At 41.4% G+C, this 26,603-nt stretch overlaps 2 protein-coding genes and 1 pseudogene across 2 annotated transcripts; 2 read left to right on the top strand and 1 right to left on the bottom strand.

The window, feature by feature from the left end:
* The first annotated feature begins 404 nt into the window (after nt 1–404).
* On the top strand, nt 405–978 carry LOC138929996 (uncharacterized protein CXorf51A-like). Its single transcript, XM_070289638.1, has 2 exons — nt 405–527; nt 739–978. The coding sequence occupies exons 1-2, from the start codon at nt 405–407 to the stop codon at nt 976–978; spliced, it is 363 nt and encodes a 120-aa protein (XP_070145739.1).
* Nucleotides 979–9,335: 8,357 nt separating this feature from the next.
* On the top strand, nt 9,336–9,909 carry LOC138929997 (uncharacterized protein CXorf51A-like). Its single transcript, XM_070289639.1, has 2 exons — nt 9,336–9,458; nt 9,670–9,909. Exons 1-2 carry the CDS (start codon nt 9,336–9,338, stop codon nt 9,907–9,909), a joined length of 363 nt encoding a protein of 120 aa, XP_070145740.1.
* Nucleotides 9,910–17,693: 7,784 nt separating this feature from the next.
* The window catches only part of LOC138930808 (tRNA pseudouridine(38/39) synthase pseudogene), a 55,771-nt pseudogene continuing 46,861 nt past the window's right edge, over nt 17,694–26,603 (bottom strand).

The following is a 26,603-nucleotide window of genomic DNA, read 5'->3' on the forward strand; positions in this document are numbered from 1 at the left end:
GACTCTTTCTCTAGCATATGTACCACCACAATTTAACATGGGGATATGAGGCGGGATGGCAGTTCTGCTTAGGAAGACTGTTGGGGTGTTAAAGAAAGCTGCTTCTCTATTAACTGAGCCATCTTTGCTTCATTATCATCCCCTCCATTCCAACCCCTTGAGGTGTCAGGAATGATTTGCTGAAATGTCTAAGCTACATCTTGGTCTCCCCTGCAACCTGTCCTACACACAACGATGTCATAATTTGTGCTTTGTGATGTCCAAGCCCCTCCATAGCCACCATTGGCTAGGGGAGTGCCTTGCTGACCAATCAAAACTGAAGGGTGTGGCCCCTTCATTGTTCCGGGGAGCCATACATATAGCGTGGTCAGTAGGCCTGGGGTAGACCACTGGGAGGCTTCAATATGGCCAAGGCGTCCCGAAAACCATCAGAGCCTAATACAGAGACAGACCAACCAACCTCAAGTTCCAAACAGGGGAAGATGAAGAAGGTTCCCGGTCAACCCAAATCCGAAAATGGTGGCAAAGTAAGATGACCCTACTCAAGCTACTCTTTTTTTCACTGATTCCCTCTCCCCCAAGAATCTTACCTTTGCCCTGCCTGGCTCATACCCGACCCCCACCGCACCTCAGCCCTGACTCCTTCTCATGAAATCTCCCATTCTGTCAATATCACATTTTCTACCCCCTAAACCACTGTCTTCTTGGCCTCACTCTGTTGTCCTGTTGTCCTTCCAGGCACTGAAGAAAGCCACAAAGGTTAAAAAAAACCTTCAAAGGACTTTGAGTAAAAAGGTCTCTGAAAAACCTACCAGCTCTATAAGAAAGTCGAAAAAAACTAGACAATCAACAAGATTCGGCCATTATCACCGGTTGAATGAGACACTGCGTCAGAATGATCCAGCGCAGAACCAAGAGGAAGTGCCGAAGCCCATCAGTGGAAGAAAAGACCTGGGCAGCCAGGTTACTTCAGAGTGAGACCGGGGACCTCAGAAATATCCATGAAGTCTGAGAAATTGCCAAGTGTGTACACATTGAATTTTACAGCAACAGGGTACACTGATGGTAATTCAATAAAAATCAATTTGTGAAAAGTTGCGTGTGTTTCTCCGAGTTCTCTTGTGGTGGTGGTGGTGGGGGGTGGTGGTGGTGGTAGTGAGGAGGAGCAGGGAAGGAAGGGAAGAGATGACTGTGTGAGGAGGGAGGGACAAGGGTCCTGCAGGGTTGGGGGCCAGACTGGCAGAATCACAGTTAACCAGACAGTGGGGGGAAGAAAGGCCTCAGGACTGAGTGCTGAAGACTAATTTCTTTAACACTTCAACCCACAAGCAAGACCTAGAAGGGCTCAGTGTTTTTGTATCTAGTAGGTGGCTGGAGGAGGGGCACAACAAAGTGTAGATAACCAGAACGTATGTGGTTTGAAGTGTGTGTTTTGCACAGTCACTCAGGCGCATCCAAATGTTTGTGACCCCCTGGACTATCGCCCACCAGTCTCCCCTGTCCACGGGATTTCCCAGCAGGAATACTGGAGTGGGTTTTCATTTCCTTCTCCAGGAAATGTAGATGGCAGTATCATTCCAAGAAATAGACAAATCTCTTCTAGGCCACCCCGCTTCCTAGAAATGTGGGTGATGTTTCACCCTATGACGTCAGCAACTACAGGTCCTCCAAAAGGCCAAAAGATCTCACTCTACTAAAAATTACTGATAGGTCCCTAAGGGCAGGAGGAGAAGGGGACGACAGAGGATTAGATGGCTGGATGGCGTCACTGACTCAATGGACGTGAGTCTGAGTGAACTCTGGGAGTTGGTGATGGACAGGGAGGCCTGGCGTGCTGCGATGCATGGGGTCACAAAGAGTCGGACACAACAGAATGACTGAACTGAACTGACACCTAAAGCAAGAAGAATAGGAAGAAATGAAGAACCCCAGGATTAGTAGAAGGTAAAAAATCTTAAAAGTTGTGTCAGAAATAAATGCAAAGGAAAGAAAGAGACCATAGCAAAATTCAACAAAGCCAAAAGCTGGTTCTTTGAGATCAATAAAACTGACAAACCATTAGCCAGACTCATCAAGAAACAAAGTGAGAAGAATCAAATAAATAAAATTAGAAATGAAAATGGAGAGATCACAACAGACAACACAGAAATACAAAGGGTCATAAGAGACTATTATTAGCAAATATAAGCCAATAAAATGGAAAAGTTGGAAGAAAAGGACAAAGTCTTTGAAAAGTACAACTTTCCAAAACTGAACCAGGAAGAAGTAGAAAATCTTAACAGACACATCACAAGCACGGAAATTGAAACTTTAATCAGAAATCTTCCAGCAAACAAAAGCCCAGGACCAGATAGCTTCACAACTGAATTCTACCAAAACTTTAGGGAAGAGGTAATACCTATCCTACTCAAATTCTTCCAGAAAATTGCAGAGGAAGGTCAACTTCCAAACTCATTCTATGATGCCACCATCATCATAATACCAAAACCTGACAAAGATGCCACAAAAAAGGAAACTACAGGCCAATACCACTGATGAACATAGGTTCAAAAATCCTTAACAACATTCTAGCAAACAGAATCCACAAACATACTTAAAAGATTATATATCATGACCAAGTGGGATTTATCCAGGCGATGCAAGGATTCTTCAATATCTGCAAATCAATCAATGTAATACACCACATTAACAAATTGAAAAATAAAAAAAAAACACCATATGATTATCTCAATAGATGCAGAGAAAGCCTTTGACAAAATTCAACATCCATTTATGATAAAAACCCTCCAGAAAGCAGGAATAGAAGGAACATATCTCAACACAATAAAAGCTATATATGACAAACTCACAGCAAACATTGTCCTCAGTGGAGAAAAATTGAAATCATTTCCTCTAAAGTCAGGAACAAGACAAGGGTGCCCACTCTCACCATTCCTATTCAACATAGTTTTCGAAGTTTTGGCCTCAGCAATCAGAGTAGAAAAAGAAATGAAAGGAATCCCAATTGGAAAATAAGAAATAAAACTCACCCTGTTTGCAGATGACATGATCCTCTACATAGAAAACCCTGAAGACTCCACCAGAAAATTACCAGAGTTTATTAATGAATATACTAAAGTTGCAGGATATAAAATCAACACAAAGAAATCCCTTGCTTTCCTATACACTAAGAAAGAGAAGATAGAAAGAGAAATTAAGGAAACAATTTCATTCACCACGACAACAGAAAGAATAAAACACTTAGGAATATATCTACCTAAACAAACAAAAGACCTATATATAGAAAACTATAAAACACTGGTGAAAGAAATCCAAGAGGACACTAATAGATGGAGAAATACACCATGTTCATGCATCGGAAGAATCAGTATAGTGAAAATGAGTATACTACCCAAAGCAATCTATAGATTCAATGCAATCCCTATCAAGCTTCCAACGGTATTTTTCACATAACTAGAAGAACTAATTTCACAATTTTTGTGGGAATATAAAAAAACCTCGAATAGCCAAAGCAATCTTGAGAAAGAAGAATGGAACTGGAGGAATCAACCTGCCTGACTTCAGGCTCTACTACAAAGCCCAAGTCATCAAGACAGTATGGTATGGTACTGGCACAAAGACAGAAATATAGATCAACAGAACAAAATAGAAAGCCCAGAGATAAATCCACACACCTATGGATGCCTTATCTTTGACAAAGGAGGCAAGAATATACAATGGAGAACAGACAATGTCTTTAACAGGTGGTGCTGGGAAAACTGGTCAACCACTTGTGAAAAAATGAAACTAGAACACTTTCTAACACCGTACATGAAAATAAACTCAAAATGGATTAAAGATCTAAACGTAAGACCACAAACTATAAAACTCCTAGAGGAGAACCTAGGCAAAACACTCTCCGACATAAATCACAACAGAATCCTCTATGACCCACCTCCCAGAACATTAGAAATAAAAGCAAAAATAAACAAATGGGACTTAATTAAAATTAAAAGCTTCCGCACGACAAAGGAGACTATATGCAAGGTGAAATGACCGCCTTCAGAATGGGAGAAAATAATAGCAAATGAAGCAAATGACAAAGAGTTAATCTCAAAAATATACACACAACTCCTGCAGCTCAATTCCAGAAAAATAAATGACCCAATCAAAAAATGCGCCAAATAACTAAACAGACATTTCTCCAAAGAAGGCATACAGGTGGCTAAGAAACTTATGAAAAGATGCTCAACATCACTCATTATCAGAGAAATGCAAATCAAAACCACAATGAGGTACCATTTCACATTAGTCAGGATGGCTGCTATCCAAAGTCTACATGCAATAAATGCTGGAGAGGGTGTGGAGAAAAGGGAACCACACTGTTGATGGGAATGCAAACTAGTGCAACCACTATGGAGGACAGTGTGCAGATTCCTTAAAAAACTGGAAATAGAACTGCCATATGACCCAGCAATCCCATTGCTGGGCATACACACCGAGGAAACCAGAATTGAAAGAGATACGTGTACCCCAATGTTCACCACAGTACTGTTTATCGTAGCCAGCACATGGAAGCAACCTAGACGTCCATTAGCAGACGAATGAATAAGAAAGCTGTGATACATACACACAGTGGAATATTCCTCAGCCATTAAAAAGAATACCTTTGAATCACTTCTAATGAGGTGGATGAAACTGTAGCCTATTACACAGAGTGAAGTAAACCAGAAAGAAAAACACCAGTACGGTATAATCACACATACATATGAAATTTAGATAGATGGTTATGATACCCAGTATGCGAGACAGCAAAAGAGACACAGATGTATAGTGCAGTATTTTGGACTCTGTGGGAGAGGGCGGGGGTGGAATGATTTGGGAGAATGGCATTGTTTAAACTTGTATATTATCATATGTGAGACGTATCACCAGTCCAGGTTCGATGCATGATACAGGATGCTCGGGGCTGGTGCACTGGGATGACCCAGAGGGATGGGATGAAGGTGGGGGAGGTGGGAGGGGGGGTTCATGATGGGGAACACAAGTAAACCCGTGGTGGATTCATGTCAATGTATGGCAAAGCCTATACAACATTGTAACGTAATAGACTCCAATTAAAGTAAATTTATATTTTAAATTTTAAATATAAATTTTAAATAAATTTATATTTTATATTCCAACCTAGGAATAGCAGGAAATGCTTTTAACATGTTAAAAAAGTCTCTGTAACAAATAAAATAAGACAAAACCTAGAAAAGCTCCTCCTAATAGTTACCACAACATATTAATAACGTAATGATTGTTGCTCAGTTGTGCCTTACTCTTTGCAACCCCATGGGCTGTAGCCCGCCAGGCTCCTCTGTTCATGGAATTCTCCAGGCAAGAATACTGGAGTGGGTAGCCATTCCCTTCTCTATGGGACCTTCCTGACAAGGGATCAAACCTGGAGAGTTCTGAATTACAGGCAGATGGTTCACAATCTGAGCTACCAGGAAGCCCCATAACACATTACTAACCACGTAAATTTCAGGATACCCATGTATGAGATAGCCTCTATGTCAACCTAGTACTAGAGGCCAAAATCAATGAAATCACTTCAGTTCAGTCGCTCAGTTGTGTCCGACTCTTTGTGACCCCATGGACTGCAGCACGCCAGGCTTCCCTGTCCATCACCAACTCCCAGAGCTTGCTCAAACTCATGTCTATCGAGTAGGTGACGCCATCTGACACTCTCATCCTCTGTCATCCCCTTTTCCTCCCACCTTCCATCTTTCCCAGCATCAGGGTCTTTTCAAATGAGTCAGTACTTCACATCAGGTGGCAAAAGTATTGGAGTTTCAGCTTCAGCATCAGTCCTTCCAATGAATATTCAGGACTGATTTCCTTTAGGATGGACTGGTTGGATCTCCCTGCAATCCAAGGGACTCTCAAGAGTCTTCTCCAACACACAATTCAAAAGCATCTATTCTTTGGCGCTCAGCTTTTTTATAGTCCAACTCTCACATCCATACATGACTAGTGGGAAAACCGTAGCTTTGACCAGACAGATCCTTGTTGGCAAAGTAATGTCTCTGCTTTTTAATATACTGTCTAGTTTGGTCGTAGCTTTTCTTCCAAGGAGCAAGCATCTTTTAATTTCATGGCTGCAGACACCATCTGCAGTGATTTTGGAGCCCCCAAAATAAAGTCTCTCACTATTTCCATTGTTTCCCCATCTATTTTGAACAATTCGTGAAACAACACCCCTAAAAGTAGGAGGTGTATGAAAAAGGAATCATATGGTGCTGGAAAACTATGTGGAGGATAACACAAGTATTGGACTTACATATTTAATATTTATCCAAAGCATATCAAAGATAAAATTCACTAACAAATAATTATTAACCATAAAATACAAAGGAATGATAATATCAATATGAAAAAGACAAGAAATCCAGTAGAATGAGAAATATTATTAACCAAAACAAAAACACTAAAAAATTGAAACTTTAAATGTCTGAAACATTTGTAGTCATAGAAGTGAAAGGAGATTACACTAGCCACAATTTTTTTTCCAAGTGAAACAAATGTCCTTCTTTAAAAAAATTATTTATTTTAATTGGAGACTAATTACTTAACAATATTGTGGGTTTTGCCTTACATCGACATGAATCAGCCACAGGTGTACATGTGTTCCCCTGGTGCCAAACCCCCCTCCCACCTCCCTGCCTATCCCATCCCTCTGGGTTACATTGAAACATGTATATTAGCATATGTGAAATAGATGACCAGTCCAAGTTCATTGCATGAAATAGGGCACTCAAAACCAGTGCACTCAGTTTATTTTTTTTTAAATTAAAAGTCCTGTAATACTAAGGGTGGGCTTCTCTGGTGGCTCGATGGTAAAGAATCCACATGTAATGCCGGAGATCCAGGTTCAATCTCTGGGTTGGGAAGATGCCCTGGAGAAGGGAATGGCAACCCAATCCAGTATTATTACCTGGAAAAATCCCACGGACAGAGGAGCCTGGCAGGCTACAGTCCATGGGGTCACAAAGAATCAGACGTGACTGAGCATACACACAATACTAAGTGTGTTAGTTATCACCTGCTGTGTAAAAAAAAAAAAAAAAAAATTACCTCAAAGCTTCTTGGCTTGCAGCAACAGAATCTATTATCTCCGAGTTTCTATGGGTCAAGAATCTACATGCACCTTAGCTAGTCCTCTGGTGCTGGTTGTCTTATATGGCTACCTCATCTCAAGTCTCAGTTGGGAAGGATCTGCATCCCTAGTTGGTTCCTGGTAGCATGCAGTTCCTTGTGGTTTCTCACACTGGAAGTTCAGGTACTCAGGACATGTTCCTTGATGTGTAGACCTCTGGGATGAGCATCTCACAACATGATTTTATTAGAACGAGAAGACAAAAAGGCAAGAGACACTGACAGCAGCAAAGTTCTAGCACGAGGAAACTTAACCATGTTAATAACATTCTATGGTTTTTCTCTGGATTCCAGTGATTCAGCTCAGTAGAGGCAAGTCAATAGGTATAGCCCACACACAAGGGAAGTGGATTACCCAAGATGTTAACATCAGGAGACTGGGATTATTGAGAGTCATATTAGAAGTTGCTTCCACACGGAGTATTGAGAAGTATGTAGGAAAATAAGTAATACAGCATTCTATTGGGTAGATAGATTTGGTACCATCATTTTGGAGAGCAACCTGACAATATTTAGGAAAAAAATATTGCTTGTAGTCTGAATGTTTGTATCCCTCCAAAATTCATAACTTGACACTCTAACTCTCTACCTGTGATGGCATTTGGAGGTAGGGCTCTGCGGAGGTAATCAGAGTTGGATTATGTCATGAGGATGGGGGTCTTATGATGGGCTTAATGCCTTAGAAAAAGAGGAAGAGACAGGGGATAGTCCTCTCTCTCTTTGTGTACCCACTGAGCAAGGCCATGTGATGACATCAGGAGGAAGAAGGTCCTAATAAAAACCCCAGCTATGCTGCCATCCTACTCTTGGCCTTCCAGCCTCCAGAACTGTGTGAAGTAAATGTTTGTTGTTTAAGCCACCAGTCTATGGTGTTCTTTTGTAGCGGCTTGAACAGACTAAGGATATCCATGACATAGAAATTCTATTCCTGAGTATATATTCCAGAAAATATATGCAGAAATCCATAAAGGGACATCAATGAGAATGTTTCTTATAACGTTGCTTGTGGCAGAGGAGTGAAAGTAAACATAAGAGTCCCTCAAGAGAGGAAAGAATGAACAAGGGATACATGGGATATTCATTCTAATGGAACATGATGCAGTATTAGAAACAATGAACTAGGAAAACAGAGAACTGCATAAGTTGAACTTCAAAGTATAAGGTAAGAAACAGAACAAGAACTATGGCACAATGCACCACATTCAAACACACACATATTTAACAGGGCTATATATTTCACAGGAGTACAAACATACATGAGGGTGTAATTCAGACACAATAGAGCAGATGCCTAATGGTGGGAAGGAAATGGGTGGCATACTCCAGGATGAAAGAAAAACAGAAAAAAAAAAAAAAAAGAGAGAGAGAGAGAGAGAAAGAACCTTGTAAAACTCAATGATGATAATATGGCTAGAGTCCAAGAATAGAATAAAAGTAAAAATAAAAGCAACCTTCATGACTGGGCAGTTAATTCTAATCCCTGTCTTTAAGTTGCAGAGCTGGCAAAAATAATTTAATCAAAATTAGCAGGCTTTAATGCCAGTTGCCTTAGGTAGGGAGATGATTATTTATGAGAAATGTCTTTTTATTAGTTTGCAAGGCTCATAGCTCCAACAATATTTAAGTTCAACTATATAGCTTTTGGAGGGATTTTGTGTAAAATATCCAAAACTCTAATAATTAAGGGTGGGAGATATCAGAACAAACCACTCAGTAGGACAGAGCCTTGGAGACTAGCTCGGAGGAAAAGACTCTTTCTCTAGCATATGTACCACCACAATTTAACATGGGGATATGAGGCGGGATGGCAGTTCTGCTTAGGAAGACTGTTGGGGTGTTAAAGAAAGCTGCTTCTCTATTAACTGAGCCATCTTTGCTTCATTATCATCCCCTCCATTCCAACCCCTTGAGGTGTCAGGAATGATTTGCTGAAATGTCTAAGCTACATCTTGGTCTCCCCTGCAACCTGTCCTACACACAACGATGTCATAATTTGTGCTTTGTGATGTCCAAGCCCCTCCATAGCCACCATTGGCTAGGGGAGTGCCTTGCTGACCAATCAAAACTGAAGGGTGTGGCCCCTTCATTGTTCCGGGGAGCCATACATATAGCGTGGTCAGTAGGCCTGGGGTAGACCACTGGGAGGCTTCAATATGGCCAAGGCGTCCCGAAAACCATCAGAGCCTAATACAGAGACAGACCAACCAACCTCAAGTTCCAAACAGGGGAAGATGAAGAAGGTTCCCGGTCAACCCAAATCCGAAAATGGTGGCAAAGTAAGATGACCCTACTCAAGCTACTCTTTTTTTCACTGATTCCCTCTCCCCCAAGAATCTTACCTTTGCCCTGCCTGGCTCATACCCGACCCCCACCGCACCTCAGCCCTGACTCCTTCTCATGAAATCTCCCATTCTGTCAATATCACATTTTCTACCCCCTAAACCACTGTCTTCTTGGCCTCACTCTGTTGTCCTGTTGTCCTTCCAGGCACTGAAGAAAGCCACAAAGGTTAAAAAAAACCTTCAAAGGACTTTGAGTAAAAAGGTCTCTGAAAAACCTACCAGCTCTATAAGAAAGTCGAAAAAAACTAGACAATCAACAAGATTCGGCCATTATCACCGGTTGAATGAGACACTGCGTCAGAATGATCCAGCGCAGAACCAAGAGGAAGTGCCGAAGCCCATCAGTGGAAGAAAAGACCTGGGCAGCCAGGTTACTTCAGAGTGAGACCGGGGACCTCAGAAATATCCATGAAGTCTGAGAAATTGCCAAGTGTGTACACATTGAATTTTACAGCAACAGGGTACACTGATGGTAATTCAATAAAAATCAATTTGTGAAAAGTTGCGTGTGTTTCTCCGAGTTCTCTTGTGGTGGTGGTGGTGGGGGGGGGGTGGTGGTGGTGGTGGTAGTGAGGAGGAGCAGGGAAGGAAGGGAAGAGATGACTGTGTGAGGAGGGAGGGACAAGGGTCCTGCAGGGTTGGGGGCCAGACTGGCAGAATCACAGTTAACCAGACAGTGGGGGGGAAGAAAGGCCTCAGGACTGAGTGCTGAAGACAAATTTCTTTAACACTTCAACCCACAAGCAAGACCTAGAAGGGCACAGTGTTTTTGTATCTAGTATGTGGCTGGAGGAGGGGCACAACAAAGTGTAGATAACCAGAACGTATGTGGTTTGAAGTGTGTGTTTTGCGCAGTCACTCAGGCGCATCCAAATGTTTGTGACCCCCTGGACTATCGCCCACCAGTCTCCTCTGTCCACGGGATTTCCCAGCAGGAATACTGGAGTGGGTTTTCATTTCCTTCTCCAGGAAATGTAGATGGCAGTATCATTCCAAGAAATAGACAAATCTCTTCTAGGCCACCCCGCTTCCTAGAAATGTGGGTGATGTTTCACCCTATGACGTCAGCAACTACAGGTCCTCCAAAAGGCCAAAAGATCTCACTCTACTAAAAATTACTGATAGGTCCCTAAGGGCAGGAGGAGAAGGGGACGACAGAGGATTAGATGGCTGGATGGCGTCACTGACTCAATGGACGTGAGTCTGAGTGAACTCTGGGAGTTGGTGATGGACAGGGAGGCCTGGCATGCTGCGATTCATGGGGTCACAGAGTCAGACACGACTGAGCGAATGAACTGAAGGACAAAAGCAATGGTTATAGGAAGCCACAAATGCAACACCGATTAGCCCACTTTGTAAGGAACATGATTGGAGAAATGGCTTTCCAAGGGCAGGTCAGTGGCAGCTGTCTCTTTTCAGGGCAGGCAATGATCTACATTAAGAAAACGAAGATCATTGCATCCAGTCCGATCACCTCATGGGAAATAGATGGGCAAACAGTGGAAACAGTGGCAGACTTTATTTTCTAAGGCTCCAAAATCACTGCAGATGGTGACTGCAGCCATGAAATTAAAAGACGCTTACTCCTTGGAAGAAACGTTATGACCAACCTAGATAGTATATTCAAAAGCAGAGACATTACTCTGCCAACAAAAGTCCATCTAGTCAAAACTATGGTTTTTCCAGTGGTCATGTATGGATGTGAGAGTTGGACTTTGAAGAAGTCTGAGTGCCAAAGAATTGATGGTTTTGATCTGTGGTGTTGGAGAAGACTCTTGAGAGTCCCTTAGACTGCAATGAGATCAACCCTGGGATTTCTTTGGAAGGAATGATGCTAAAGCTGAAGCTCCAGTACTTTGGACACCTCATGCAAAGAGTTGACTCATTGGAAAAGACTCTGATGCTGGGAGGGATTGAGGGCAGGAGGAGAAGGGGACGACCAAGGAATGAGATGGCTGGATGGCATCACGGACTCGATGGACGTGAGTCTGAGTGAACTCTGGGAGATGGTGATGGACACGGAGGCCTGGCGTGCTGTGATTCATGGGGTCGCAAAGAGTTGGACACGCCTAAGCGACTGAACTGAACTGAATGGTCTCCAGAGAACACTAGAACAGTGTTATCTCTCCCTCAAAAAATATTTTGTCTTTATTCCTTCCAAAGTTGCTTTTTTTCTCTGAAGAGACGACCCTTTTAGAGGGTTTTTTCCAAAGTATAATTGACATAAAATATGTTGCAGATATTATAATAATAGTTTCTTAAAGTAACAGTTTGATGAATTTGGTCATATGTGTACATTTGTTAAACCATCACCACAATTTTAAGTGAGAAAATACTCATCACTCTCAGACATCTGCCCTTCCCCTTTGATAATTGTTCCCACTTGCCCCTTTCTGCATGCCCATACTCATATGATCAGTGATTTGCTTGCTGTCTCCATGGATTACATTTTCTAGAATTTTATACAAATGGAATCAATATGTACTCATTTTTATCCAGCTACTCTCACTCAGCCTATTAGAGTCAATGTCCTTGGGTACATCAATAGGACATTTCTTTTTAATATTATGATTGTTTTTTTGAGAATTTAGTAGCATGTAAATGATGCCACAGACTTGCTTTACTTTTATTAAAAAAAAAAAAGATCATTGTAAAGCTGTGTGCAGTCCTAAAAAATAGAGAAATACCTTATTCCCTTTACCTTAGTTTCTCCCAATGGTACTATCTTGCATATCTATAGTACAATATCACAGTCAGGAAGTTGAAAGTGTTAGGATCCATTTACCTTATTCAGCTTCACCAGTTTTACGTATACAAGCTTGTGTACATCTGTGTGTATAGTTCTATGCAATTTTATCACCTGTGTAGATTGCTGTGGTTATCACCACCACAGTCAAGATACAGAAAGTTTCCCTCCCAAGGCTCTGTCATAGTACTCATCTATATCCACCACTACCTCCTTCCCTCATGATCCCTAGAATCCAGTAATTTGTTCTTTATCTAATTTTGCTATTATAAGAATGCTACATACTTGAAATCATGTTAAATAAATGAAATCATTTAACACGTTCCTGATTATCTTCTTAAATTTGGTATAAATCCCTTGAGACCCATTCAAGTAGTTGTATGTTATCATTTTTTTTTTTTTTTGCTTTCTGTATTGGTAATATTCTATGGTAAGAATGTACCACAGTTACAAAAACAACAACAACAACAACAACACTCACTCACTGAAGAACATTTTGGTTGGTTTGCTTTTTTGACTCATAAATAAAACTAATATGATTGTTCCTGTCTAGGTTTTTCTGTGAAATTAAATTTTTTATTTCACTGAGATAAATGCCCATAAGAGCAATTGCTGGGTCATATGGTAATAGAGTGTTCAGTTTTGTAAGAAATGTCCATACTTCTTTCCAGAGTCGGTATACCAGTTTACAATGCCACCAGTGAGAGAGTCAATTCCTAGGCAGATTGATAAGAAGTTCAGGGTCCCTAAGGAGGAGAAAGGGGTCTGAATCTCTCAAAGTGGAGATTAGTGGTCTGGAATTCTCAAAGAGGAGAAAAGGACAAACTTCTTTTTTTTTTCCTCTGCATTTCTTCAGTTCAGTTCAGTTGCTCAGTTGTGTCAGACTCTTTGCAACCCCATGAATCACAGCACGCCATGCCTCCCTGTCCATCAACAACTTCCAGAGTTTACTCAAATGCATGTACATGGAGTCGGTGATGCCATCGGTTCAGTTCGGTTCAGTTCAGTCGCTCAGTCGTGTCCGACTCTTTGCGACCCCATGAATTGCAGCATGCCAGGACTCCCCGTCCATCACCAACTCCCGGAGTTCACTCAGACTCGCGTCGAACGAGTCAGTGATGCCATCCGGGCATCTCATCCTGTCGTCCTCTTCTCCTCCTGCCCCAAATCCCTCCTAGCATCAGAGTCTTTTCCAATGAGTCAACTCTTCTCATGAGGTGGCCAAAGTACTGGAGTTTCAGCTTTAGCATCAGTCCTTCCAAAGAAATCCCAGGGCTCGTCTCCTTCAAAATGGACTGGTTGGATCTCCTTGCAGTCCAAGGGACTCTCAAGAGCCTTCTCTGACACCACAGTTCAAAAGCATCAATTCTTCAGCACTCAGCCTTCTTCACAGTCCAAATCTCAAATCCATACATGACTACTGGAAAAACCATAGCCTTGACTAGACGGACCTTAGTTGGCAAAGTAATGCCTCTGCTTTTGAGTATGCTATCTAGGTTGGTCATAACGTTTCTTCCAAGGAGTAAGCATCTTTTAATTTCATGGCTGCAGTCACCATCTGCAGTGATTTTGGAGCCCCAAATAATAAAGTCTGCCACTGTTTCCACTGTTTCCCTATCTATTTCCGATGAGGTGATGGGACCGGATGCCATGATCTTTGTTTTCTGAATGTTGAGGTTTAAGCCAACTGTTTCACTCTCCACTTTCACATTCATCAAGAGGCTTTTTAGCTCCTCTTCACTTTCTGCCATAAGGGTGGTGTCATCTTCATATCTGAGTTTATTGATATTTCTCCCAGCAATCTTGATTCCAGCTTGTGTTTCTTCCAATCCAGCATTTCTCATGATGTGCTCTGCATAGAAGTTAAATAAGCAGGGTGACAATAGACAGCCTTGACGTACTCCTTTTCCTATTTGGAATCAGTCTGTTGTTCCATGTCCGGTTCTAACTGTTTCTTCCTGACCTGCATACAGATTTCTTAAGAGGCAGATTAGGTGGTCTGGTATTCCCATCTCTTTCAGAATTTTCCACAGTTTATTGTTATCCACACAGTCAAAGGCTTTGGCATAGTCGAGAAAGCAGAAATAGATGTTTTTCTGGAACTCTCTTGCTTTTCCCATGATCCAGCGGATGTTGGCAATTTGATCTCTGTTTCCTCTGCCTTTTCTAAAACCAGCTTGAACGTCAGGGAGTTCATGGTTCACGTATTGTTGAAGCCTGGCTTGGATAATTTTGAGCATTACTTTACTAACATGTGAGATGAGTGCAATTGTGGGGTAGTTTGAGCATTCTTTGGCATTGCCTTTCTTTGGGATTGGAATGAAAACTGACCTTGTCCAGTCCTGTGGCCACTGCTGAGTTTCCCACATTTGCTGGCATATTGAGTGCAGCACTTTCACATCATCATCTTTCAGGATTTGAAATAGCTCAACTGGAATTTCGTCACCTCCACTAGCTTTGTTCATAGTGATGCTTTCTAAGCCCACTTGACTTCACATTCTAGGATGTCTGGCTCTGGATTAGTGATCACATCTTCATGATTCTCTGGGTCACGAAGATCTTTTTTGTACAGTTCTTCCATGTATTTTTGCGACCTCTTCTAAATATCTTCCGCTTCTGTTAGGTCCAGACCAGTTCTGTCCTTTATCGAGCCCATCTTTGCATGAAATGTTCCCTTGGTATCTCTAATTTTCTTGAAGAGATCTCTAGTCTTTCCCATTCTGTTGTTTTCCTCTATTTCTTTGCATTGATCACTGAAGAAGGCTTTCTTATCTCTCCTTGCTATTCTTTGGAACTCTGCATTCAGATGCTTATATCTTTCCTTTTCTCCTTTGCTTTTCACCTCTCTTCTTTTCACAACTATTTGTAAGGCCTCCCCAGACAGCCATTTTGCTTTTTTGCATTTCTGTTCCATGGGGATGGTCTTGTGGCCAAGAGGATGTACCCTGCGTCCGAGGTCAGTGGCCGGCGCCTGGGAGGAGCTACCCCGCATCGGAGGTCAGGGGCGGCCAGGAGAAGCCACCTAGCAACTGAGGCCAGGAGTGGTGACCTTGAGGAGCCACCCTGAGCCTGAGGCCAGGGGCGGCAGCTGGAAGGAGCCACCCATGCCCGAGACCAGGGCTGGCGGCTGGGAGGAGCAACCCAAGGAGTGGTGGCTGCACAGGTGCAGGAGGGCCTATAGGAGCAATCCCACTTTGAAGGTCAGGAACGGCGGCGATAAGGAGATACCCCTCGTCCAATGTAAGGAACAGCGGCTGTGCCTTGCTGGAGCAGCCGTGAAGAGATACCCCACGCCAAGGTAAGAGAAATCCAAGTAAGATTATAAGTGTTGCAAGAGGGCATCAGAGGGCAGACGCACTGAAACCATACTCACAGAAAACTAGTCAATCTAATCACACTGGGACCACAGCCTTGTCTAACTTAATGAAACCAAGCCATGCCCGTGGGGCAACCCAAGACGGGTGGGTCAAGGTGGAGAGGCCTGACAGAGCACGGTCCACTGGAGAAGGGAATGGCAAGCACTTCAGTATTCTTGCCTTGAGAACCCCATGAACAGTAGGGCAAGGCAAAATGATAGGACACCAAAAGAGGAACTCCCTAGGTCATTAGGTGCCCAATATGCTACTGGAGATCAGTGGAGAAATAACTCCAGAGAGAATGAAGGGATGGAGCCAAAGCAAAAACAACACCCAGTTGTGGATGTGACTGGTGATAGAAGCAAGATCCAATGCTGCAAAGAGCAATATTTCATAGGAACCTGGAATGTCAGGTCCATGAATCAAGGCAAATTGGAAGTGGTCAAACAAGAGATGGCAAGGGTGAACGTCGACATCCTAGGAATCAGCGAACTAAAATGGACTGGAATGGGTGAATTTAACTCAGATGACCATTACATCTACTACTGCGGGCAGGAAATCCCTCAGACGAAATGAAGTAGCCATCATGGTCAACAAAAGAGTCTGAAATGCAGTACTTGGATGCAATCTCAGAAATGACAGAATGATCTCTGTTCATCTCCAAGGCAAACCATTCAATATCACAGTTATCCAAGTCTATGCCCCAACCAGTAACACTGAAGAAGCTGAAGTTGAACAGTTTTATGAAGACCTACAAGATCTTTTAGAACTAACACACAAAAAAGATGTCCTTTTCAGTAAAGGGGACTGGAATGCAAAAGTAGGAAGTCAAGAAACACCTGGAGTAACAGGCAAATTTGGCCTTGGAATGCAGAATGAAGCAGGGCAAAGACTAATAGAGTTTTGCCAAAAAAATGCACTGGTCATAGCAAACACACTCTTCCAACAATACAAGAGAAGACTCTTCACATGGACATCACCCAGATGGTCAACATCGAGATCAGATTGATTATATTCTTTGCAGCCAAAGATGGAGAAGCTCTATAAAGTCAACAAAAACAAGACTGGGAGCTGACTGTGGCTCAGATCATGAACTCCTTATTGCCAAATTCAGTTTTAAATTGAATAAATTAGGGAAAACCGCTAGACCATTGACGTATGACCTAAATCAAATCCCTTATGATTCTCACCAGTATTCGGTGTTATCATTTTAAAAAATATATTTTACGTCATTCTGGTTCACGTGTAGTGACCTCTCACTGAAGTTTTCATTTGCATTTCCCTTATGGTAAGTGTTGAACATCTTTTTATGTACTCTTTTGCCATCTGTATATCCTTCATTGAGATTCCTATTCATGTCTGAGTGAGTGAGTGAGTAAGTTAAGTTGCTCAGTCGTGTCCGACTCTTTGCAACCCCATGGACTGTAGCCTACAAGGCTCCTCTGTCCATGGGATTTTCCAGGCAATAGTACTGAAGTGGATTGCCATTTCCTTCTCCAGGGGATCTTCCCAACCCAGGGATTGAACCTGGGTCTCCCGCATTGTAGGCAGACGCTTTACCCTCTGAGCCACCAGGGAAGTCCTTATTCATGTCTACAGCCTACTTTTTTTAACACTGGTAGTATCAGACTTTCATGAATTTGAACACAAAGCATAGGTTTCCAGGTATACAGACATACATCTCCATTTTACAACTGCTTTTAAAAAAATCTCAATCTTTTGGACAGGGATTTAAGAATAAACTGTTTCTTATTTAAGCAACAAGACCTTTCTTACTGTAATCTTATGGGCTTTTTAAAGAGCTTATAATCTGAAATTCTAGAACTTCTTGTAACAGTATATACACTTTGCTTTCTACACCCACTTACCAACTAGGTGGTTGTTGCCTCCTGGATTGTGGTGAGTTTTTCCATGGTTAAATGCTGTCTTAATTTCTGTATCAACACAGAGCCTCTTTGTTGGCCTCGATAAGTAATATTTTCTTCCTCTAGTCTGGCATTATAGTCCCTTTAGACTTTTTGTTTCCTCTTCATGAAATACATGTAGATGCTCATGTACATCCCCTGCTTACAAGATGCTGGATCGGGAGTCCTATCCTTGACATGTAGGATCATCTATTAGAGGCTTATAGTGTGCATTTCCTTCTACTATAATTGCAATGGTCTCCATTATGACAGAGTTTTTAACTTTTCTTTATTCTATCACTCCATCCATCTTTGGTCCTTGCCCATGGGGAACTGCAATCGAGTCCAGTCCTTCTAGCACATTCTACAGTATTTGCTGGTGGGTAACACTGAAAGCCTGAAACTCCAGTCACAAAATCCAGTGAGTATCTTGAAACTTAAAGTCTCATAGACAAGAGAAAATTCTACAGCCATACCATATTGAGGTTTCAAGGGATATTTCTCTATGCTCAGCAGCTCATCAATAGTCTGTCTTCTCCATTTCTTGGCCAATTAGCAAAAGGAGAGCTATCATACAACAGACATGATGATAAAGGAACACCTGGCCTATAATTTCAAGTTGATATATTGGAAAAGTTCTTGCCCTCTCCCTTCACTCAGGCCCTGGACTACTAGCTGTACTTGAGCAGAGAGAATAGTCCAGTGAAAATCACTCAGTTGGCTACATCCATTTACATAAGTTCCTGAAGTCTTATGTGTCATCATACTTTTGATGTTTATAATATCTAAGTCAGCACAAGGGGAAAATGGCAGTAGGTCCACTCATGATAGCTGAACATCACACTGAAGCTGAGTTCTACAGGGGCCCAGACCAGTATATGGAGGTCTTGAGGGTGCACCTGATTGAAAATGTGAGGATAATGAACCTCTTTTTCAGCATGGCTGACCTTGTTCCAATAAACATCCTCTGAATCCAGCTCCTTGGAAAGTAAAAACAAAGGCCAAGAGAAATCACCTTTCAGATTCACTTAATACCTTTCTTTATTCACTCTTATCAGTGAGAATTGGAAGTCAGCCTATTTTCTCCTAGTCCAGTCTTGTTTAGGGCCTCCATTTCTCTTCAGTGGTTTTGTGTTCTCCTGACTGGTAGAGCCTTAGTATCCTTAGTCCAAACCAGATAGACTATCCTTAGGGCTGCATGTCTTTGGTAATGAGAACTGAAATTAAACAAACAAACAAAACCAACCAAACAAAATAGCACACTTAGGGTTTCCAGTTCTCAAATAATTTTCTCTAGTGTGTGAGTCCTTCTTGTTGTTAGCCTGTTCCTTCTTAAGCCATTTTGCCTCCTTCTCCAGTTTATATACTCTTTTTAAGAGTTTCTCTGTCTGATTTCTGTCTATAATGTTTTTAGCAATAAAATGATAACCCAAGGAATAAAGGAATCATACAGGTTCACCACATGTACTTATTGTGGGTCACAGATGTAGTCCATTTTCTAGTCGGATTTTTAAATTTTATCACTATTGAATGTCAAGAGTCCATTATATATTTTTGGCCTCCCTGGTGACTCAGACAGTAAAGAATCTGCCTGCAGTGTGGGAGACCTGGGTTTGATCCCAGGGTCAGGAAGATCCCTTGGAGAATGGAATGGCAACCGACTCTAGTATTCTTGCCTGGAGAATTCCATAGACAGAGGAACCTGGAGGGTCACCATCTATGGGGATGTAGAGTTGGACATAACTGAACAACTAACACTTTATACATTTTATATATAAGTCCTTTGTCATATAATGTTATTTATATTTTTCCCAGTCTGTAGCTTATGTTTCATCATCATTACAGTATGTTTCACAGAGTAAAAGTTATATATATGATGCTTTTGGTGTCTAAGGTCTTTCACTTGGTCTTAGGTACTGAACATCTCTAAAATTATAGAGTTTTACATTTAATCCATGATTTTTTTTAAGGTATAAGATTTGGGCTAAGGTTCTTAAAAAAAAAAAAAAACTATAGATGTCCAATTGCTCCAGGAAAATCTGTTTAAAAAGGCTACTCTTCCTCCATTTTCCTTTTTATCAAAAATAGTTAAGAATATTGTTTTGAGTCTATTTCTGGGTTCTTTATTCTGTTCCATTAATATATGTCTCCATCCCTCAGCAAACACCATGCTACCTTCAGTATTGTGACTATATGGTAAACCATAATACGAGGTAGAGAGACTCCTTCCACTTTATTCTTGTATTCTTTGTAGTTTTATTATCAGAGTAATACTGGCTTCATAAAATGAGATAAGAAATTTTCTCATCCTCTTTGATTCTGTGATAGAAATTGTAAATTGACATCTACTCTTCTTTAAGTATTTGGTAGAGTTTTCCAGTGAAATCATGTGGGCATGGGCATATTTCAGGACATAAACTACAAATTCAATCTGTTTATTGGTTATAGGACTAATTATATTGCCTGTATAACCTGGTTGGGGCAGGGGTTATGGTAATTTGGGATTATTTCAAAGGACTGATTCATTTCTTCTAATTTTTCAAGTTTACTAGTTAATAACAGCATCTACCTATTATCCATTTAATGACTGTAGGATATGTGGTGACATACCCTGTTTTATCCCTGATATCCATCATTGTCATCTCTAAGTTTCTCTTTTCAGTCTTGCCAAAGGTTTATCAATTTTATTGTTTTGGGGGGAAGAAATAGAGAAAGTCAATAAGAAAAAAAATTCTTCCTTTCAATTTCATTGATTTCTTCTCTTTATTAATTTCCCTCCACTCACTTTGGGTTTTTTCTCTTTCCCCTATATTCTTTAGGTAAGAACTTAGGTCTCTGATTCAAGGCCTTTCCTTTTTTCTAATGTAAGCATTTAATGTGATAGATTTCTCAGTGCTACTTTAGTTGCATTCCATATATTTTGATATGTCTTTCATTTTCATTCAGTTCGACGTCTTTCTTAAAAGTTTTCCTTTGAGATTTTGTCCTTAACCTATGGATTAATTAGAAACAAACTTAATTGCCAATTGTTTAAATATCTTCCTGTTGCTTTCATATTTACAGAATTCTAGTTTGATTACATTATGCTCTTAAAATATATTCTATAAGATTTCATTGTCTTCAACTTGTTGAGGCTCATTTTATGGCCCAGCATAGAGACTATCATGGTATGTGTTCTGCAGACTCTTGAAACGAGTGTGTACTTTGCTGTTATTGAGAGGAGTGTTATATATATATATATATATATATATATATATATATATATATATATATATAAATTAGATCCTGTTGCTCTTTGTATTTTTCAGTCATTCTCTTTGCTGATTTTCTGCCTAGTAGTTCTATCATTTGCTGAGTGTTAGGTGTTTGAAGTCCAAGTATAACTGTGGCTAGGTCAATGTCCTCTTTCAACTCTTGTCAGTCTTTCCTTTATATGTATTTGGAAACTCTGTTGTTTGCTTGATACACATTCAGTTATATCTGTGATGGATTGATACTTTAATAATCATGTAACGTCCCTCTTTGCTCTTAGTAATTTTTATTGCTATGATGTCTACTTTAAATACTAATATAGTTATTCCTACTTTTTATTTTTAATTGTGATAAAATACACATAACAAAATTCATCATCTTAACCATTTTAAAGCATGCATTTCAGTAATATTAAATCCATTTACATAAGAAATCTCAAAACTGTTTTCACCTAGGAAAACTGAAATTTTACCCATTAAGCAACAACTCCTTAGTCCCCTTTCCTCCATTTCTCCATACAACTTTCTGTTTCTATGAATTTAACAACTCTAGGTTGTTGTTGTTTAGTTGCAAAATTGTTTCCAACTTATTGTGACCCCATAGACTGCAGTATGCCAGGCTTCCCTGTCCTTCACTATTGTCTGGAGTTAGCACAGTCTCATGCCCATTGAGTCCATGATGCCATTCAACCATCTTATTCCATTGCTCCCTTCTCCTCCTGCCCTCAATCTTTCCCAGCATCAGGGTCTTTTCCAATGAGTTCGCTCTTCACATTAGGTGGCCAAAGTATTGGATCTTCAGCATCAGTCTTTCCAATGAATATTCATAATTGATTTCCTTTAGGATTGACTGGCTCAATCTCGGATCGTCCAACAGACTCTCAAGAGTCTTCTTCAGGAAAGAACAAGATGGCTGAGGAATAGGTGGATGTGAAGTACATCTCTTTCCACTGATACATCAAGAATACACCTTAGACACTGAAGTGCATGCAGAACACCAGCTGAGGGCAGACAGGAGTATCTGATGAGCAGAAAAGAATATACAGAACCATGCAAAACTCAGCAGGACAAAGGAACTAGGGGGAAACACAGGAGTGTTAGTAAGAATGGACCTGCACTTGGCGGGTGAGGGAACTGAAACAGGGGTCTGATCCCCTTACTAGGGCAATTGTCTGAGTCAGAGGAGAAACATTTAAGGCTGAGAGTGAAACAGCTGATCTATGGCAGCCTAAATGGAATGAGAATCAGACAGTCCTTGGTGCAGCCATACATACAGCGGACTGGGACACAGGTCCCCTGAAAAGTGCAGCTGTTGGGAGCTGGAGTTTAGGTATTGTGTAGCAATCCCAGGGCAAGGGTTGCCACTGAATGTGGACAGACAGATCGAGGGAATGTGAGTAAGGGGATTGTGGTTGGAAATGCCTGTGGAGGAAGGCCAGACAGCCAGGGAAGCAAGGTGATACTACTGAGTCATGCATAAGGGGAAGAGCCATCACCATAGCCTTTCTCTCCCCACACTAGCATCGGGAGCTGACAAATAGAGAGGCTGGCCTGTCAGGCACCTGACTCACCGAACTACAGAGTAAGAACCCACTCAGGGTGCCCCTTTAAGTGCCTGATGTGCCAATCTACAGAGTAGGACCCCAGCCAAGGGGGCTCTTCTATATGCCTGATGCACAGAACAACAGAGAAGGACCCCAGGCACGGGAGCCCTCTAGGTGCCTGAACAGGCAGAGCTACAGAGAAAGACTGGCCAAAGAGGCCTTCTGATAGCCAGCTGCAAGAGGCTCAAAACAAAACTCTGATAGGGCCAAAACTCCTGCGGCAGAGGCAGTCTGTGTCCCAGCACACTTGGCACTGCCAGGGTCCCCGTAAGCCAAGCAGCTGTGCTACCTTTATGCTCAACTCTCACTGGGCAGAGCTGCCACAGGCAAAAAATTTCTTGCACCTATGCACACAGGGTCACTTTGGTCATGTCTGATTCTTTGTGACCCTGTACACTGTAGCCTGCCAGGCTTCTCTTTCTGGGAGGGGGTTTCTCCAGGCAAGAATACTAGAGCGTATTGGCCAATACTGATTGCCATACCCTTCTAGAGCACTATATTTCCTGCTGCTCTAGCCACCAACTCCCCTGAGTACTTGGTGCTGCCAGAACTCCTGTGACCCAAACAGCTGTACCACCTCCATGCCCAGCCCTCACAAGGGCAAACTCAAATCCTCCAGGGAAGCTTCAGAAGCAGTCCCCCATGGACAACCCACATGCAGAGGTGGAAATAAAACCACAATTGAAACCCAGGGGCAGTGTGGTTAAGGAAGACCTGAAACCTTCCCACCAGCTGTATAACCTGTAGATTAAATCCCAGACTCTGTCTTTGGAATATATAAAAGGACACTGAAAGCACTCACAAAAGAAAATGCACTAGTTCTGATACCTGTGGACACTGTAGGCAAGAATATACAGGAGTAGGACCAGATCAGAATCTGAGCTGCCCCCACAGCAGGTCCAGAAATCAGCACAGTGTTGAAAGTATCCTAAGGAGGTGAGGTAGACTGTAACTCCCAGTGAGAGAAATGACTCTAACAGCAGTGACTCAAGAGAAACATTTATTATTCTTATGTTTAGACTTGTACTGTAGATGCTTTTGGACTTTTTTTTTTCCTTTTATCCCCCTCTGTTATCAGTTCAGTTGCTCAGTCATGATCAAGTTGGCTTTATTCCAGGGATGCAAGCATTCTTCAATATTCTCAAATCAATCAATGTGATACAGCATATTAACAAATCAAAAGATTAAAACCATATGATCATCTCAACAGATGCAGAAGAAGCCTTTGACAAAATTCAGCACCCATTTATTATTAAAACTCTTCCAAAAATGGGCATAGAAGGAACCTACCTCAACATAGTAAAGACCATATATTATAAGCCTACAGCAAACATTATTCCCAATAATGAAAAACTGAAAGCATTACTCCTAAGACCAGGAACAAGACAAGGGTCTCCAATTTCACCTCTATTATTCAACATAGTTATGGAAGTCCTAGCTATAGCAATCATAGAAGAAAAAAGAATTGAAAGGAATACAGATTGGAAAATAAGTGAAGCTCAGTGTTTGCAGATGACATGATACTGTACTTAGAAACCCTAAAGATAGCATCAGAAAATTACTAGAGCTAATCAATGAATTTAGCAAAGGTGCAGGGTACAAAATCAATACACAGAAATTACCTGCATTTGTATATTCAGTTCAGTTCAGTCACTCAGTCGTGTCCGACTCTTTGCGACCCCATGAATCGCAGCACGCCAGGACTTCCTGTTGCTGGCGACGGAATGAAACACCAACAATGCAGAGTGGTTTAAATCTTTATATTTTAACACTTGTTTCTTACAGCTGCTTTATTTTATATCCCTTGCACAACAACCTACAGGGCAAGCTGCCAAGCACTACGATTTAGAGACTATACAGTGCACAGGCGCAGGGCGAGATAACCTTTACCTTGACTTATTTACTGCAGTTAAGACTTTGTTTTGGGGAACTTCCTTATTAACTTAGAATCCGTTTTGTCCCAGGGTCTGTTCCTTTTGAGGAATCAGAGAAACATCCTTGTGTGCAAGCAATGTTCTTTTCCCATGGGAACAAACAGGATTCTTAGCTGAACATCTCATTTGCAAGAATGTTCAGCCCTGGTTGAGTCTCGTTTGCAAGCACTTCTCAACATTCCTTAAACTTAGTTCCCTACACTGGGCAGAACATCTCGTTTGCAAGAATGTTCAGCTCAGGTTGAGAGTCTCATTTGCAAGCACTTCTCAACCTTCCTTAAACCTAGTTCCCTACACTGGGCAGAACATCTCGTTTGCAAGAATGTTCAGCCCTGGTTGAGAGTCTCGTTTGCAAGCACTTCTCAACCTTCTTTATACCTTGTTCCCTACATCCTGTCTATCACCAACTCCCAGAGTTCACTCAGATTCATATCCATCGAGTCGGTGATATCATCCTGCCATCTCATCCTCTGTCGTCCCCTTCTCCTCCTGCCCCCCAATCCCTCCCAGCATCAGAGTCTTTTCTAATGAGTCAACTCTTCGCATGAGGTGGCCAAAACACTGGAGTTTCACCTTTAGCATCATTCCTTCCATAGAAATCCCAGGGCTGATCTCCTTCAGAATGGATTGATTGGATCTCCTTGCAGTCCAAGGGGTTCTCAAGAATCTTCTCCAACACAACAGTTCAAAAGCATCAATACTTCGGAGCTCAGCCTTCTTCACAGTCCAACTCTCACATCCATACACGACCACAGGAAAAATCATAGCCTTGACTAGACGGACCTTAGTTGGCAAAGTAATGTCTCTGCTTTTGAATATGCTATCTAGGTTGGTCATAATGTTTCTTCCAAGGAGTAAGCGTCTTTTAATTTCATGGCTGCAGTCACCATCTCTAGTGATTTTGGAATCCCCCCAAAATAAAGTCTGACACTGTTTCCACTGTTTCCCCATCTTTTTCCCATAAAGTGATGGGACCAGATGCCATGATCTTCGTTTTCTGAATGTTGAGCTTTAAGCCTACTTTTTCACTCTCCTCTTTCACTTTCATCAAGAGGCTTTTTGTTCCTATTCACTTTCTGCCATAAGGGTGGTGTCATCTGCATATCTGAGGTTATTGATATTTCTCCTGGAAATCTTGATTCCAACTTGTGTTTCTTCCAGTCCAGCATTTCTCATGATGTGCTCTGCATAGAAGTTAAATAAGCAGGGTACAATACACAGCCTTGATGTACTCCTTTTCCTATTTGGAACCAGTCTGTTGTTCCATGTCCAGTTCTTTTTTTTTTTTTTTTTTTAGTTTTTTATTTTTTAAATTTTAAAATCTTTACTTCTTTTTTTTTTGAGGCTTAAAACAAATTTTATTTTATTTTATTTTATTTTTTTAATTTTAGTTTTTTATTTTTTAAATTTTAAAATCTTTAATTCTTACATGCATTCCCAAACATGAACCCCCCTCCCACCTCCCTCCCCAGAACATCTTTCTGGGTCATCCCCATGCACCAGCCCCAAGCATGCTGCATCCTGCGTCAGACATAGACATGTCCAGTTCTAACTGTTGCTTCCTGACCTGCATACAGATTTCTCGAGAGGCAGGTCAGGTGGCCTGGTATTCCGATCTCTCTCAGAATTTTCCACAGTTTATTGTGATCCACACAGTCAAAGGCTTTGGCACAGTCAAGAAAGTAGAAATGGATGTTTTTCTGGAACTCTCTTACTTTTTCCATGATCCAGCGGATGTTGGCAATTTGATCTCTGGTTCCTCTGCTTTTTATAAAACCAGCTTGAACATCAGGAAGTTCACGGTTCACGTATTGCTGAAGCCTGGCTTGGAGAATTTTGAGCATTACTTTACTAACATGTGAGATGAGTGCAATTGTGGGGTAGTTTGTGCATTCTTTGGCATTGCCTTTCTTTGGGATTGGAATGAAAACTGACCTTGTTCAGTCCTATGGCCACTGCTGAGTTTTCCAAATTTGCTGGCATATTGAGTGCAGCACTTTCACAGCATCATCTTTGAGGATTCGAAATAGCTCTACTGGAATAACATCACCTCCACTAGCTTTGTTTGTAGTGATGCTTTCTAAGGCCCACTTGACTTCACATTCCAGGATGTCTGGCTCTAGATGAGTCATTACACCATCATGATTATCTGGGTCATGAAGCTCTTTTTTGTACACTTCTTTTGTGTGTTCTTGCATTCTCTTAATATCTTCTGCTCCTGTTAGGTCAATACCATTTTTGCCCTTTATCGAGCCCATCTTTGCATGAAATGTTCCCTTGGTAT

Source organism: Ovis canadensis, chromosome X (genome assembly GCF_042477335.2).
Source record: "Ovis canadensis isolate MfBH-ARS-UI-01 breed Bighorn chromosome X, ARS-UI_OviCan_v2, whole genome shotgun sequence".
NCBI classification, from domain to species: domain Eukaryota; kingdom Metazoa; phylum Chordata; class Mammalia; order Artiodactyla; family Bovidae; genus Ovis; species Ovis canadensis.